This window comes from Hippocampus bargibanti, linkage group LG10 (assembly GCF_051943395.1).
Source record: "Hippocampus bargibanti isolate YZ-2025 linkage group LG10, ASM5194339v1, whole genome shotgun sequence".
Taxonomy (NCBI): domain Eukaryota; kingdom Metazoa; phylum Chordata; class Actinopteri; order Syngnathiformes; family Syngnathidae; genus Hippocampus; species Hippocampus bargibanti.
The window spans coordinates 13,629,811-13,645,406 of NC_142743.1; the positions used below are offsets into that span (position 1 = coordinate 13,629,811).

General features: G+C 41.9%; 2 protein-coding genes across 2 annotated transcripts in view; both read left to right on the forward strand.

The window, feature by feature from the left end:
• Positions 1 to 385: 385 nt before the first annotated feature.
• msmo1 (methylsterol monooxygenase 1) lies at positions 386 to 6,159 on the forward strand. Its single transcript, XM_089006210.1, has 6 exons — positions 386 to 440; positions 2,108 to 2,364; positions 3,526 to 3,674; positions 4,219 to 4,345; positions 5,594 to 5,748; positions 5,843 to 6,159. The coding sequence occupies exons 2-6, from the start codon at positions 2,110 to 2,112 to the stop codon at positions 6,033 to 6,035; spliced, it is 879 nt and encodes a 292-aa protein (XP_088862336.1). The 5' UTR covers positions 386 to 440; positions 2,108 to 2,109; the 3' UTR covers positions 6,036 to 6,159.
• Positions 6,160 to 8,185: 2,026 nt separating this feature from the next.
• Positions 8,186 to 15,596, forward strand: part of cpe (carboxypeptidase E) — a 12,344-nt gene continuing 4,933 nt past the window's right edge. The window contains exons 1-3 of the mRNA XM_089006041.1: positions 8,186 to 8,563; positions 14,953 to 15,149; positions 15,233 to 15,400. Coding sequence (XP_088862167.1) covers positions 8,335 to 8,563; positions 14,953 to 15,149; positions 15,233 to 15,400 — 594 coding nt within the window. The 5' untranslated portion in view covers positions 8,186 to 8,334. The remainder of the gene's footprint in view (positions 8,564 to 14,952; positions 15,150 to 15,232; positions 15,401 to 15,596) is intronic.

Here is a 15,596-nt window from a genome sequence, read left to right on the forward strand (position 1 = left end):
AGGGTTTCTTTCTTTTTTTTTATCAAAGATGACCTTTCTCCCAAATATGCCTCGTCTGTGATAGTATTTTTCTCTCTCAAACTTTTTGTTCTTCCCAGTAAAAAAAGTTTCTATCAAAGAAATTGATCATTTTCTTTTTTTTATTAATTTAAGCGATTTATGTAATTGGCATCTGATACTCTTAACTGAGGGGCAACCTCCTACCTCCCCACTGTCACCTTATGAAAGTACTTTACGGCTGCTTATTGGTTGTCGCTGTGGAGACCAGTCAGTCTTACTATCATCGCTTCATGTGGCCGACCAATCGGGAACGTCACTTCATCCCGTGACGTCATTTTGCTCTACCTTTTAGCCAATTGCAAGAGAGTTTCTTCGGCTACTTGACGCGCGACTCTACGATACGCACACACCCCCACACACAACAGGGAAGTCGCGCTGAGGTGAGTGCTAATGCTGTCAACAAACGGAGTTAGCTCAACTCTTAAACCTGTATTGATTTTTTAAAAGACTAAATTAAAGGATAAAGTCACGAACTAGCGACGTTTGTGTTGAATTAAACAATATTACGTGCACCGTTAGTTGAAGTGGAAAGCACCCACTTCAGCAAGAATTTGTCATTAAAAGATAAATATTGGCTGTAAAAATTGGTGCGACAGATTTTCAAAAGGAAGACGCTAACTTAATAAAAGTTATTGTAATGAAAAGGTTCGTTTTGACTTATTTTTTTCTTCAGATTTACTGTCCTTAAATATTGGGCGAAAAAGCAATGTTTCGCCTAGATGCCGTCATATCGACTTAACTTTGTCCCCCATTAAAATGCATCTAAATTTGTTTAATTGCCTTCAATAAGAAACGTAATATTTGTCTTCGAACATCACTTTTTTACAATTTGAAAACGTATTTTAATTTGGTGAAAAATATTTGTTTATTGAAAATAATAAAGCTGTCCTGTCTTTCTATTAATTATTCATTTATATTTTTTTTTGAAATATTTTTTTTTTCAGTACGCGTGTATTGTCAAAAAATATTAATCATGATCTTTAGTCATACATGTGTAAAAAATGTACTGGTAATCTTCAACGCGCCGATCGGAAATAGTTTTTCAGTTTATTTTGTATTAAATGACAACCGACACCAATTTTTTGTTTCTTAACTGACATCAGAAAAACGTTCTATAGCATCTAAAATTCCCAAACCACGCAGGCTCATATTTTTAGTCAAATGAAAAACACTAATAAAAAATGACTTAAAGTGTCCCAAAACGACTTCAAAATGACCTCAGAAAGTTTGTTTCAGAAGGTCCACCCCCTTGTTCATGACGTCACGCCAAGAATTCTTGCCTTGCTCGAGAATCAAAACAATGGCTTCAGATTTGGAGAAAAAGCTTTCTTGTTACTCATCCAGTTATGAATATGATTCAAATAGTTCTGAAGAGGAAAGCATAAATGTTTGCAATCGATTAAAGAAGTCCTTCTGTGTCATTTTGAGGCGTCTGGACTGCAATGTAGCGTCCCAGAAAATGCACAAGATGGCGCACAAGCTCCGTTGGAAATGGGCTGATTTGTATGCTGGGAATTTGTGTCAGCTAGTATTAAATAGTAGTCTTGGTGCAACACACAACAATTCACCATGGCGTTATTTTTTCCTTATGATTTTGCCATCAACACGGATCAACATGAAGTTTTCAGGCCAAACAAAGTCCCCAAAATGCATTGTGTTTCGCTTTCTCAGTCAGGGGCGTTCCAGACGTGAAGTCACGGTAGGTATCGTCACCAACTCAAAAACAAGACTTCCTGAATATTTAGCGCAAGTCTTAAAACGTAAAATATAGCTAGATGCATTGCAATCTTTGTAAAATACGCTCAGTAGAAGTCATTTGAAGTGACTTTACAAATTATGGACACAACTTGTCCGGAGGCGTCGGTTGTCCTTTAAGTGGTAATATTGCAACTCTTGGAGATTTTATTTAGTCATTTTTAAATCATAATCCTAATACCAATTCAACACAAAAACGAGGAGAGATGAACATTTTTTAGAAAGGAAAAATGTATGATGTCACAAAATATTTTTTTTCGTCATGATGTTTTTCTGTCTCTCTACGTCGAAGTCATGGAGGTCAATGGCACTGCGAACATCTTGGGCTCGGCCTACCTTGCGGCGGAGTACGTCGACGCCTTCCTGCCTGGCAACCCCTTGCAGCCTTCATTCAAGCACGCGTGGGACTACATGCTGGACAATTACACTAAATTCCAGATCGCCACTTGGGGCTCGCTCATCGTGCACGAGTTCATCTACTTCCTCTTTTGCCTCCCTGGCTTCCTATTCCAGTTCCTACCCTTCATGCAAAAATACAAGATTCAGCCGGTCAGTGTGCCCACCTATCCTTGCTTTGTGTAATTCCAAATGATTCCACAAGATGGCGGCAAAGTAATTAGAACAGAGAGGATCATAAAGCATCAATAATAGGCATCTTGCCTGTACACAATCATGAAACGATGTACGCATTCATCAAGTTATTCAACACAAACCACCTTCACATGAGGCTTATTAACTAATTCACTGCCAGACATGTGCAAAAATGTGTCCACTCCGGTGCCAGGGTTCTTGTCATTGCCACTTGAATTCCAGGACTCACAGAATATTGATTTTTAGGACTACATAAAATTTCAATGCAGCATAAGAAACCTTAGAATATCTTCTTTTATCAGAAAAAAATCCCAAATTATATTCTTGATGAGTCTTGTTTTCTCATTCTTTATTGAGTTTTCCAATTTCTTGTTTTTAACTTTTAACCTGCTAACTGCAGGACCCTATGGGATGTTCTTGTTGTGCTACGAAATGAAATGACATGAAATTAAGAAGATGGGTCTGGAGTTATCCGAGCTTTCAATGGCACATTTTCTCTTCTTTGCAGAATTGCTTAAATTCAGCAACGCTCACATGCATGCTACAGAACCTGAATTGGATTCAAGTCTGGTCTTTTAGGAAGCCACTCCAAAATATTCACTTTTTTGCAGCCATTCAAGAACCCAAGTGTGTGTGTGTTTTTTTTTTTATTATTCTCCGTCAGGATTGTCTGTAAACCACCAAAATTCATTGATCCACCAATCACAGCAAGTTGTCCAGGTCCTGTATTAGCACTAGAGGCTGTGTGGTTTTTTTTTTTATGTCTGTGTAAGCCCTCAGAAGTCTTACTGGTAGTTTCAACCACACACACACACACACACACACACACACACACAGTAAAGTCTCGTTATATCGATATCGGATATATCGATAGTCCCGGTTATATCGATATTTTTTCGGACTCCCTTGAATATCGCTATAACGAGACTTTACTGTATATCCCTACTGTCCAGACGTGGCGGTGCCGGTCCTTGCTCTCAGGTTGGGGGGAGCTAATCCTTGCGGCTCCACTTTCTCAACACAAAAACATCAACTATTTTTTGGGGTTGAAAATGGAGTTTAGGTTCCACCTAAAAAAAATAAATAAATAAACAAGCAAACTGAACTGCATGTGCACAGGACAAGCCAGAAACATGGGAGAAGCAGTGGCGGTGTTTCAAGATGTTGTTGTTCAACCACTTCTTCATCCAACTACCACTCATCTGCGGCACGTACTACTTCACCCAGTTCTTCAACATCCCTTACGACTGGGACTCCATGCCACGATGGTCGGTGATATTTAGATCGTTTTTGTCATATGTTGATGTTTATATGATCAGGCTAATGTTAACTCATTCACTGCCATCCCCGAATTTATTCGGGAAGAAAATGTTTGTGCTTTGTTCCAGCTTCCACTGTTGTTAAAGCGCGATAAAAAACAATATGAATGTATTGCATTGTATTTTGAACAGCCGCCTTCATTTTATACTCATATAACTTCAGACCCATATAATTTAGGAATGAACTATTTTTTCTGACCAAAGAAGAGAGTGTAAGGTTTCTAATGTTGCAGTGAATGTTTATGTGGTCCTAGAACTCAATATTCTGTGAGTCCTGGAATTTGAGTGACAATGACAAAAACCCTGGCATTGCAGTGGACACATTTTTGCGCATCGCCTGGCAGTGAATGAGTTAATATGTTTATATATACTTGACTTTAAATATACTTGACTTTTAAAACTAACATAATTTTCAAAAAGAAAAGCCCCACCCAAAAAAATTGGATGCAAGGTCAAAAATTATTTTAAAGTTCATGTGCATGTTTGTGCGTAGGCCGTACATCGTGGCTCAGTGCTTCGGCTGCGCCGTGGTGGAAGATGCGTGGCACTACTTCCTCCACCGACTTCTCCACCACCGCAGGATCTACAAGCACATCCACAAAGTCCACCATGAGTTCACCGTGAGTCTTAGAAACACACACACAAACACTCACACTCTACTAAATACTACTACTACTAATTAATGTTCAAATGAAGTTTGGCAAATGCAAAATTGCCGCCCCCCCACACACACACACACTACTAAATACTGACACAACTAATTAATGTTCAAATAAAGTTTGGCAAATGCAAAATTGCCCCCCCCCCCCACACACACACTGTATTAAATACTACCACTACTACTTAAAGGAGAACCGACACTTCCGGACAAGCTGTGTCCATAATTTGTAAAATCACTTCAAATGACTTCTACTGAGCGTATTTTACAAAGATTCCACCGCATATAGCTATATTTTACATTTTAAGACTCGCGTTGAATATTCAAGAAGTCTTGTTTTCGAGTTGGTGACGATACCTACCGTGACGTCACGGAGGGAACGCACCTGACCGAGAAAGCGACACACAATGCATTTTGGGTACTTTGTTTGGTCTGAAAACTTCGTGTTGATGGCGAAATTAGAAGGAAAACACATAAATAACGCGATGGTGAAACGAAGCTTAGGCGCCATCTTGTGCATTTTCTGAGACGCACCATTGCAGATCCAAAAGGACTTCTTTAATCGATTGCAAACATTTATTCTTTCCTCTTCAGAACTATTTGAATCATATTCATAACTGGATGAGTAACAAGAAAGCATCTTCTCTGAATCTGAAGCTATCGTTTTGATTCTCGAGCAAGGCAAGATGTCTTGGCGCGACATCACAAACAAGGGGGCGGCACCTTCTCAAACTGAAACTTTCTGATGTCATTTTGAAGTAGTTTTGGGACACTTTAAGTCATTTTTATTGGTGTTTTTTATTTGACTAAAATATCATTTTGGGTATTTTAGATGCTATAAAACGTTTTTCTGATGTCAGTTAGGAAATAAAAAAATGGTGTCGGTTGTCCTTTAATGTTCAAATGAAGTTTGGCAAATGTAAAATTGCCCCCCCCCCCCCCCACACTTGTTTTTCTTTCAGCTTTTCCCTTCAGGGGGTCTCCACAGCGAATCAGTCCACCACCTCACACACACACACACTACTAAATACTATCACTTATAATTGATATTCAAATAAAATTTAGCAACTGTAAAATTGACCCCCGCACGCATGCACACACACACGCATGCACACACACACACCACACACACACACACACACACACACACACACACACACACGGTTTTCAACATCCGACGACTCCACTGAGCCATTGGTCTGTCCACCAGGCGCCGTTTGGCATGCAAGCCGAGTACGCGCACCCCGCCGAAACCATCATCCTGGGGGCGGGTTTCTTCATCGGCATCATGATCTTTTGCAACCACGTCTTCTTCTTGTGGGCCTGGGTGGCCGTGCGCCTGCTGGAGACCATCGACGTGCACAGGTACTCACTCGCCCCAGCCGTAACCTTACTCTCTGAGGTAAAGGGTGACGCTGACCTCATTCAAACAAAAACAAAATTGTTTTGCCGTCTCCAGCGGGTACGACATCCCAGTCAACCCGCTCCACTTACTGCCGTTCTATGCCGGCGCCCGCTTCCACGACTTCCATCACATGAACTTTGTGGGAAACTACGCGTCTACCTTCACCTGGTGGGACAAGCTGTTCAACACCGATAACCAGTACAACAAGCACATGGAGAAAGAAGGAGACAATAAGAAGATCCAGTAAAAACAAAATGTCTGGAGTCTGATCTGGGTTCAAACTGGAGTCACACGACAGCGACTTTTTCTTTTCCGTAGTGCGTCAATTGTGGTCTTCTCTTTTAGCCAGAAATACAACCATAAAAATTCTCTTTCGTGGCTGCTGTTTGGTCTTGAAATATTATTGAGTAGGGCCCAACCGATGCAAATCTTCTATTTTTATATATATATATATATATATATATATATATATATATATATATATATATATATATATATATATATATATATATATATATATATATATATATATATATATATATATATATATATATAAAACTATCTTCTACTGCATCTTCAATTAAAAGTGCTGAAAATATCAGAAGTGTTACATATAACAAACTCTTGAGATTTTTTTTGGATTCATACTGGAATAAAAAATATGGATTTAGCTATGTTCTCTTTTCCCGTGTGGTATACTGTCGTCCACTGCTGCACCGAGGACACACCTCTGCGGCCATGTCCTGCTGGCGCGGACCCACACACGCACACACAAACGCACTGACTCTGTCAGATCAGCATGCAGTAGCAGCTACCAAACAGGAAGTACTGCACGGAAAAATCTGACACCCTTAGATGGACTGACAATAATGCATTTCACTAAATTCAAGTTTATTTTAGTTTATTTTTTGTTTTAACGTCTTCTCATTTCAACAAAAGAATACTGGCAGACTATGTTAAAATGTCATAGTGTGATACATTTTGCGTTTTAACGGTGTACTTTTCACATTAAAACAGGATAACTTTGCCATTTGCCGTCGTCAAAATAAAGCTATTTCACGTGGCAGACTGTTTTTTTTTTTAATTGTATACTTTTCGCTTTCAGCCAACAGTTTACAAAGGTTAGATATATCGTTCGGACGTTGTTGGAACGACTTTACCGATATATCGTACGACTTTGCCGAAATGAAGTCCAAGATGGCGCCCGAGTAGGCAGCCTCAGCAAGTGCTCTCATGAGCCTTGCTTTTTTTGGTTGTTTTTGTCTTGTTTTGTGTTTTCTTTTGTCACTTTGTGTTATTGTGAATCGTGTGGAACGAATACAGATTGTTTTTCAGCATTTTTGACCACGACATTCATCAAGGAGGACACTGTGCTGAGCGGTTGCGCCTTTCGGCAGCATGAATATGCCAGTACTGTTTTTGAATGGGAGGAATGTCGGAGCCATTCGACTGCCATCGCTGGACACCAAAGGGGCCATTGTGCTTTTTTGCGCCTGTAATGGGCAGCATCTTCACAGCACCGCTTTGTTTAGCGGAAAGGTCAGTGCTTTTGGACAGTCTGCGGCTGCATGGATGCATGCATGGCTTGAGGAACCCGCGATAAGAAGAAAGGAGCGTCAGCGCAAAGCGCCGATGCGTATGTGGAACTGTTGCGGCTTGGAATTGAAGCAGATTTATGTGGAACAGGAGATGTGAGACAATCGCTTTTCGTCAATGGATGCTACAGCTGCGTGTTTGCTTTCAACATTTAGCTTGTAGTCGACGTGCACATTCCACCACGATGTCCCTGATCCACTGGTGGAAAGACGCTTTGATCCTCTCCTCTTTCATCTAGAACTGCTTCATGTCATCACAAAGAGGGTACCGCAAGTCCTGAAGAATGAATGTCTCTCTGTGTCTTCGTTTTGTCATATTGTCTCTATGCTGTCATATTATTTGTTATTTAGTTTTTTTTTTGTTCTTTTGACTTCAAGACGGCGCCGCAGGAGTGGCTGCCTTTCCAGCAGCTCATGTATTTTGTTTTTCTACTCTCATTCCTTTCATCACTTTGCTGCTGTGAAATGTAAATTTCTCCACTGTCAGACTAATAAAGGCATATCCAATCCAATCCAATCCAATCCAATCCAACCATTTCACAAGACCTTCCGGCGACCTTGAGGTATGTTTTGAATGATTTCGACAAATGTTGCGTCACGTTCTCAGTTCCAAGCTTCCTTCCCTTCTACCTTGTGAGTGTTTCAATAAAATTAACCGCAGTGCTTTTTACATCTGTGCATTCGTTTTGTGTTGGGGCGCGCGAGGGGCGGATTCGCCATAAGTGCCATTCAAATCACTGCCCATATATTTTATTTTGAAATCACACAGCGGATGTTCTTTACCGATGCTTTTGCACTTGACACTGCCTCACTCAGGTACCCGTCCTCGCCGTGAGCAAGGGAGGAGCAGCCGGACGACGACGAAGAAACACCCACCGTTCATCCTTACATCGAGCCGCAGCATCCATCTCCTCCTTTTTTATTTTCGACGCCAACTGTTCCACGACGACCATGAAGGCGCTCCTGTTGCTGATGTTGGCATGCGCGACGTCGCGCGCCTTATCCGCGGAGGGCGACATCTCGTTCGAGTACCACCGCTACGACGAGCTGCGGAAGGCTTTGGTGTCCGTGTGGCTGCAATGTCCCACCATCGCGCGTATTTACACCATCGGCGAGAGCTTTGAAGGTCGCGAGCTGCTCGTCCTTGAGATGTCCGATAACCCCGGCGCGCACGAACCAGGTCAGTCCGTTTTGTTTTGTTCCGTTTTGGATTTTTAAGCTGGTTTCTCGAGACGTTTATTCTCCGGCTTGTTGCGGTTTGTGTGACATAATTGGAACGAGTCGTTCTATGATGCGTTCACGTGTTCAGGAGCCGTGCGTAAAAGGGCATTTCCCCATCACCCACCACCCCCACCCCGTTCCCTAAAAAAGGAAGGAGTAGGAGTGTTCAGACGCCATTTTGCAGATCGATGCCGATCCGCGGTCGTGATTGCAGACTCGAAATAAGTCGCAAGCGGCGATGCTGCTGCGCCATTGTGAAGTCGAGCAGGTGCGGCATTTGAAACCGATTTGCAGGGTGAAAACCACGACATTTTGGACTGACTGATAATGACTCAATATAAGAGCAAAACAAATGAGCCAAGTACGTAGAACACACAAGGAATTTCTCTCCGGTGGAACACACTGCACTAGTATCATCATAAACAATTGCAGAGGCAATATATCTCATCTCATCTCATTTTCCGTACCGCTTATTCCTCATTAGGGTCGCGGGGGTTGCTGGAGCCTATCTCAGCTGTCTTCGGGCACGAGGCGGGGGACACCCTGAATTGGTTGCCAGCCAATCGCAGAGCACACAAAGACATACAACAGTCACTCTCACATTCACACCTCGGGACAATTTGGAGTGGTCAATCTGCCTGCCATGCATGTTTTTGGAGTGTGGGAGGAAACCGGAGGACCCGGAGAAAACCCACGCGGGTCCGGGGAGAACATGCAAACTCCACACAGTGAGGCCGGACCGGGACGCGAACCGGCGACCTCTGCACTGTGAAGCCGGTGTGCTAACCACTCGACTACCGGGCCGCCCCTATATATATATATATATATATAGAGAGAGAGAGAGAGAGAGAGAGATATATAGAGATATAGAGAGAGAAAGTTTGTACAGGAAGCGCAATAATTGTTCAAGTTAATTTTGAGATATTTTTGATTCCGTTTTCGCCATTGCATATTAGCAAATATTGCTACTTGTAAAAAGCAAAGTCGACCATAGAGAAAACAAGTCCATGTGAAAGTTCTGAGAAGACAAGTTCCGCTCAAGTGGAATTTTATTTTGAAATCAGTTCAATTAAACATTTTACCATGTTTTCTTTTTCGCCTTCATGTCATTCATATTTTCTGATAATTATTATACATTGTAAGAGCACAAATTCAAGTTCTTTATTTTTTTGCTGTGGACAAATTCTGTGGTGATGGTTGTGGATCCCAAATAAGCGGGCAGGAGGGAGCAGTAGGTTGTATTTGACATATTGCATTAAAATAAAGTCAGCAGGAACAAAATCAAAGTCATCCGAACAGAAAAGTACAAAGTAGCAAAGAAAACCATGAGTAAACAAACAACAAACCTGACAGGGTGTGACAAACATATACAGTGCAATACAATACACTGCAGTACAATGCAATGACCCGACCCCCGAATGATCGTGCTGGGAGTCCTTTTCACTGCCACTGATGAAGACAACCAACACCTGTGCAACTGAGGGCGGGGCTGTCAGCGCGATCCGTTGGTCGCCAACCAGAACGTGACATTCTGCCACGGATTGGAACGACCAACATCTGTGCAGGTGCCGGTGGGGCCGACAGCGCCACCCGTTGGTCGCCAACCAGATCGTGACAAATTCAATTTATTCACAGCCCAAAAACAAGCCACAATGCTCTACAACAAACAACTTACTTGATTATCGCTAGAAATATGTTGAAACTTATTAAAAGTATTCATGTTTACATGTGAAATTTTGTTCATGAAATTGCACAATGAAATATGACACACACGTATGTTTTTTTTCTCGGTATGTAAGAAAAAATGGAGCCATTATTATAAGGACACCGTGTCTCGCAGGTTGACGTGTATGTACATGTTTGGTCCGGTGTGCAGGCTTAGGCTCATAAATAAAATAAGCTCATGAAAGCGTGGTGGTAGCATTGTGAAGCTTTTTATTTTATTTTATAGCTACCAGATGTCTTTTCATGTCTTTGGCTGCAACAAAAACAGTGCGGCCATGAATTTAAAGCTCCCCTCTAGTTACCTGCCTTAGGCGAGGCGGAAATAGCGGTTGCCGTGGCAACAGATCGGCTTAGCGGTCTGAACCGACCGCCGGCGAGTGGTTGGCTCGGAGGGCCTTTCCTGCCCTTCCTCCCCCTGCCCGTACACCTCCCAACTCATCCCATCCACCGCCGCCCACCCGATCCCGCATCTGTTTCGGAAGCTGCCATCTGTCAGTGGGTTTTTTTTTCTCTGTGCCATTACATGACAACCCTACAATCTGTGGTGTTTCGTCTGCTTGTGAAAGACATGTTTGTTATTTAGTTTTTGTTGTTGTTTTGACTTCAAGATGGCGCCGCGAGAGTGGCTGCCTTTCCAGCAGCTCCTGTATTTTGCTTTTCTACTTTCATTCCTTTCATAACTTTGCTGCTGTGAAATGTATATTTCTCCACTGCGAGACTAATAAAGGTAAATCTAATCCAATCCATACCAACCAAATTTCCTGTCAATTTCTGACAGAAAAGAGTGAGACCTTCATCCCCATGAGACATTTGATCTCCAAGTCCATTTATGGAATGATGAATTAGACGGAAATGAATGAGAGTTCTCATTTCCTACCATTTACTAAAGCGCTTGTAGAATTTAAGTGGGATTCACTATGGCTCATGAGGGAGCCTGCCTTGTTACTCGCCGGGCCATTTTTAAACACTGCCTGACATAAGAAAGTGAGCACAAATGCAGATGTGGCAATGTGTGTGTGTGTCGAAAGACATATGGCAAACCAGAGCAGTGAAATATGAAGGAGCCTTCTAATAATACGACGTAGAAGAAGCGGGGGTTGGGAGGGTGAAAGAGGATGAGAAGGGATGCAGAACGTATTTATTATTCACAAGCTGCACTCACGCGCGCTTGCGCACTGTTCTCTCCCACATCGGCGCAGCGGTAAATGTATGCAAAAAAATACCCCACCACAGAAAATGTTACAAAATTCAAAATCAAAGTAGATCTGTACAAGCTGTTTAACATTTTCATATTCCAACTCTAAAAAGGGAAATACAAAAGCGAATTTGCCATTTATTGGAGCGGCAAAGAAAACAGTCAATAGAAGGGATTCCTGTTATAGTTCTGATGCTCCCTGCAAATGTGGAAATATTCTTATACTACCCCCTACTTCCAAGTAGGCGGAGTTTAACACGGGAAAATACTCTCCGGTTCGGGACTGTGAAAAGTGCTTCGGAACAAGGTGGAAAATTGGCATCATTGCCATTTATACCGAACAGTAGTCGTCAATGTGACAGGGGGAAAAAAAATCAAATCTTCTCTGTAGTATGAAAGGGGGTCTCCATTTGGTACCTCCTACGTGTACAGTATCTGCATGTTAACACACTGTGTGTTTTTTGCCGCTCACGTAATAACCCACTCTACCCTTTCATCATTGCCACGGCAACTCCAGGCACCCGCCGTCCCCTCCCTAATGACGTCGTCGCCGCGGAAACCATAATGACCAGCTGCCGTGTACTAAATGACACGTCAGTAAAGAGCTGACTCACCTGATGTGACATAGCGGTCATATACTAGACAATACACATGTTACACACCTGTAAAACCTTGGGGGGACATTTTGGTCTGTGTGTGTAATAGATAATAATAATAATAATAATAATAATAATAATAATAATAATAATAATAATAATAATACATTTCATTTATAACCGCCTTTCAAAACTCTCAAGGACACTTTACAGTCACAGGATATTTTTTCTGCAGGTGAGCAGCGGCAGCCACACGCGCCAGCGTTCACTCAACCCGGCAGTAACATAATAAATAATAATACATAAATACAGACACAATATAGAAAATATAAAAATAATATAAAATAATATAATAAATAATAATCTTCTTAACATAATAAATAATAATAATAAATATACAGTAAATAAAGATACAGTAAATACAAAAAAATCTAACATAAAATACTAGATAATAATACATCAATATCGACAAAATATAGAGCATATAAAAATAATATAAAATAAAATAATAAATAATAAATATATAGTAAAAAATAGTAAATATAATAAATATATAAAATAAAAAAATAAATAATAAAAACAACATAGTAAAAAATATAGTAAATATAATACAATCTGACATAAAAGAATAAATAATAATAAATATAGTACAAATATAGATATATGTATATACTAAAAATATAGTAAATATAAAAAATATAACATAAAATAATAATACATAAATATCGACAAAATATAAAAATAATGTAAAATTAAAGAATAAATAATAATAAAAAATATATAAAATATATAGTAAAAAATAGTAAAGAAGCAGCTCGACATAGAAGAGCCGACATACATTCGTCTTTCACGCGGCAACGCCGCGTCCTGCCGTGACAACACTCGCCGTATGTTGTGATCTGTCATCGTGCAAAAAAAAACCTTCTGTCAGAGATGTTCGGTTCGGACACTGTGAACGAAGGCTCAGTTATTGAGAGTGTATGCAAATTGAAGTGATACATTAGTTAAACATCGTCTCCTTGATTTGAATACCACGCCCCTGGACTTTCCAAGCACCAACATCAACAAAATAACAGAACGTAGACATTTTAATGGGTTGTCCTTTCCATGAACGGATAGATTTGTAACTTGGCTAATGACCTCTTCCTGTGAAGGAGTTTACTAAGTCGTAAATTAGTCCAAGGCCAGATCTCCTACATGACGATGACAGTTTAACAGGCTGTGTCTGTTCACCTCAGATTGACACCAGATTTTCTGTGCTTCCATTGTGGGCCTTCTAAGCATGAAACTTTTAAATATGATAACTTCTATTGTGTTTTTTCTCGACCACCTCACACACAAATGATCTATTTTGGTGTCAAACCTTATTGCTCCTCAACCAAGAACCCCCCTGTGTCTGTGTGTGTGTGTGTATGTGTTCGTTTCAACCCAATCGTTCCCCCGACGATCAATCCCGTTTATCCTTCGCCTCTGATGAGTCGGCCTGTCACCGCCGGACGCAGTCTTGCCGATTAGCCTACGAACCTAATTGCTATACTAACCAAGTCGCAAACCGACTGACTGACAGATTGACCTTTTTAGTCACAGGTGTCAAACTCAAGGCCCTGGGGGATCATATCCAGCCTGCCACATTATTTTATATGGCCCGTCGACCATGTACAGTGACTCCATGTTTCTTGCTTTTAAAGAAAGCAGATCAGACTAGTGATGTGAAAATGAGGCATCATGAATCAATGAGTCTTTCCACCCAAATGGTTCGCTTCTTGGCTAATGCATCATTGGGCTTCATTTACTCTACTGTCGTCAGTGAGGTTAAAATATTAGCGAATAGAAAAAGAAAATAGATGGTTTGAAAAAGGAGAAATAGAAGCCATTTTTTGTCAAAACAGTAAAACCCTTCACTATATCGCCATGGTGGTTTAAGGTTTAATTTGGATCGTGTTTACAACAGACTTCTTCAATCATTACCACGTAGGCTTAGTCATGCTGATGAGGTGATACCACAGCGAATGGGGCAATCAGTGCCATTCATAGGGCATAATCAGACAGAGGAAAATAATTAATCAGGTTCGCTTTAGGGAGTAGTCCACTGCTCCCCGCAACCTTAGAGCAAGGACCTATCAAAGCAGAGGTCAGGCACCGCCACCTCTGGACAGTAGGAATATATGTATGTATGTATGGATATATAGGGCCAGAGCTACCAGCCCAACTTTAGTTCGCTGACGAAGCTTTTCGGATGAGGAGAGAAACGTCCGACACTTTCAAAGAACTACAGATGACGTCTGAAGATGTCACGATTTGCAAGGTGGTGTTGGTGGTGGATCCCAAAAAGCAGGCAGGAGGGAGCAGCAGGATGTATTTGACAAATTGTATTAAAATAAAGTCAGCAGGAACAAAATCTAACACATCAAAGTCATCTGAACAGAAAATTACAAAGTATCAAAGAAAACCAAGAGTAAAACTCTGCCAAGATGAAACAAAGCTGACAGGGTGCACAAACACATACACACTACAATGACACGACCTTGAATGGTCGTGCCGGGAGTCCTTTTAACTGCCACTGATGAAGACGACCAGCACTTGTACAACTGAGGGCGGGGCCGACAGCGCCACCCGTTGGTCGCCAACCAGATCGTGACAGAAGTAACCTTTTCATTGAATCTTCAAGTGCGTAATGCCGTAGAAATCCTGTCTCGCGAGCCATCGGGCGGAGCAATGTGCGTTCCTAGGCTTTGGCCGTGGCCACGAGTGAAATCGACCCACGCCTCGAACCGCGCTTCGCAAATGGTTTCACCTGATCACTAGATCAGACTGACATTGGGGTGTGCGCAGGTGAGCCGGAGTTCAAGTACATCGCCAACATGCACGGCAACGAGGCGGTGGGCCGGGAGCTTTTGGTCTACCTGGCGCAGTACCTTTGCAACCAATACCAGCAGGGCAACGAGACCATCATAGACCTGATCCACAACACACGTATCCACCTCATGCCCTCCATGAACCCAGACGGATTTGAGAAAGCCGCTTCGCAGGTGACCTCGGCTGACGGTTGTGTCGATCCCGCCTTTGACTGACAGCAAACGGCCCAAGTCACAGTGGGCTTCTTTTTGTTCAGTCCGGAGAGATGAAAGACTGGTTCGTGGGCCGTACCAACGCTCAGGGGGTGGACCTGAACCGCAATTTCCCCGACCTGGACAGAATCGTCTACATCAACGAACGGGAGGGAGGAGCCAACAACCATCTGCTGCAAAACATGATAAAATCGGTGGATGAAAACACCAAGGTGAGTAAATGCATCACCGCAAGCACTAACCACAAAATGTTGGTCAACCTACTGTGCGAGCAAAAGTCTACACCCCCCTGTTCGAATGCCAGGTTTTCAAACGTTAAAACCGCCACACAGGTGGCTGTTTACTTTTCTTGCCCCGGGTGGCATTGCTATTCGAACGGGGGGGGGGGGGGGGGGGCGTGAAGAGTTT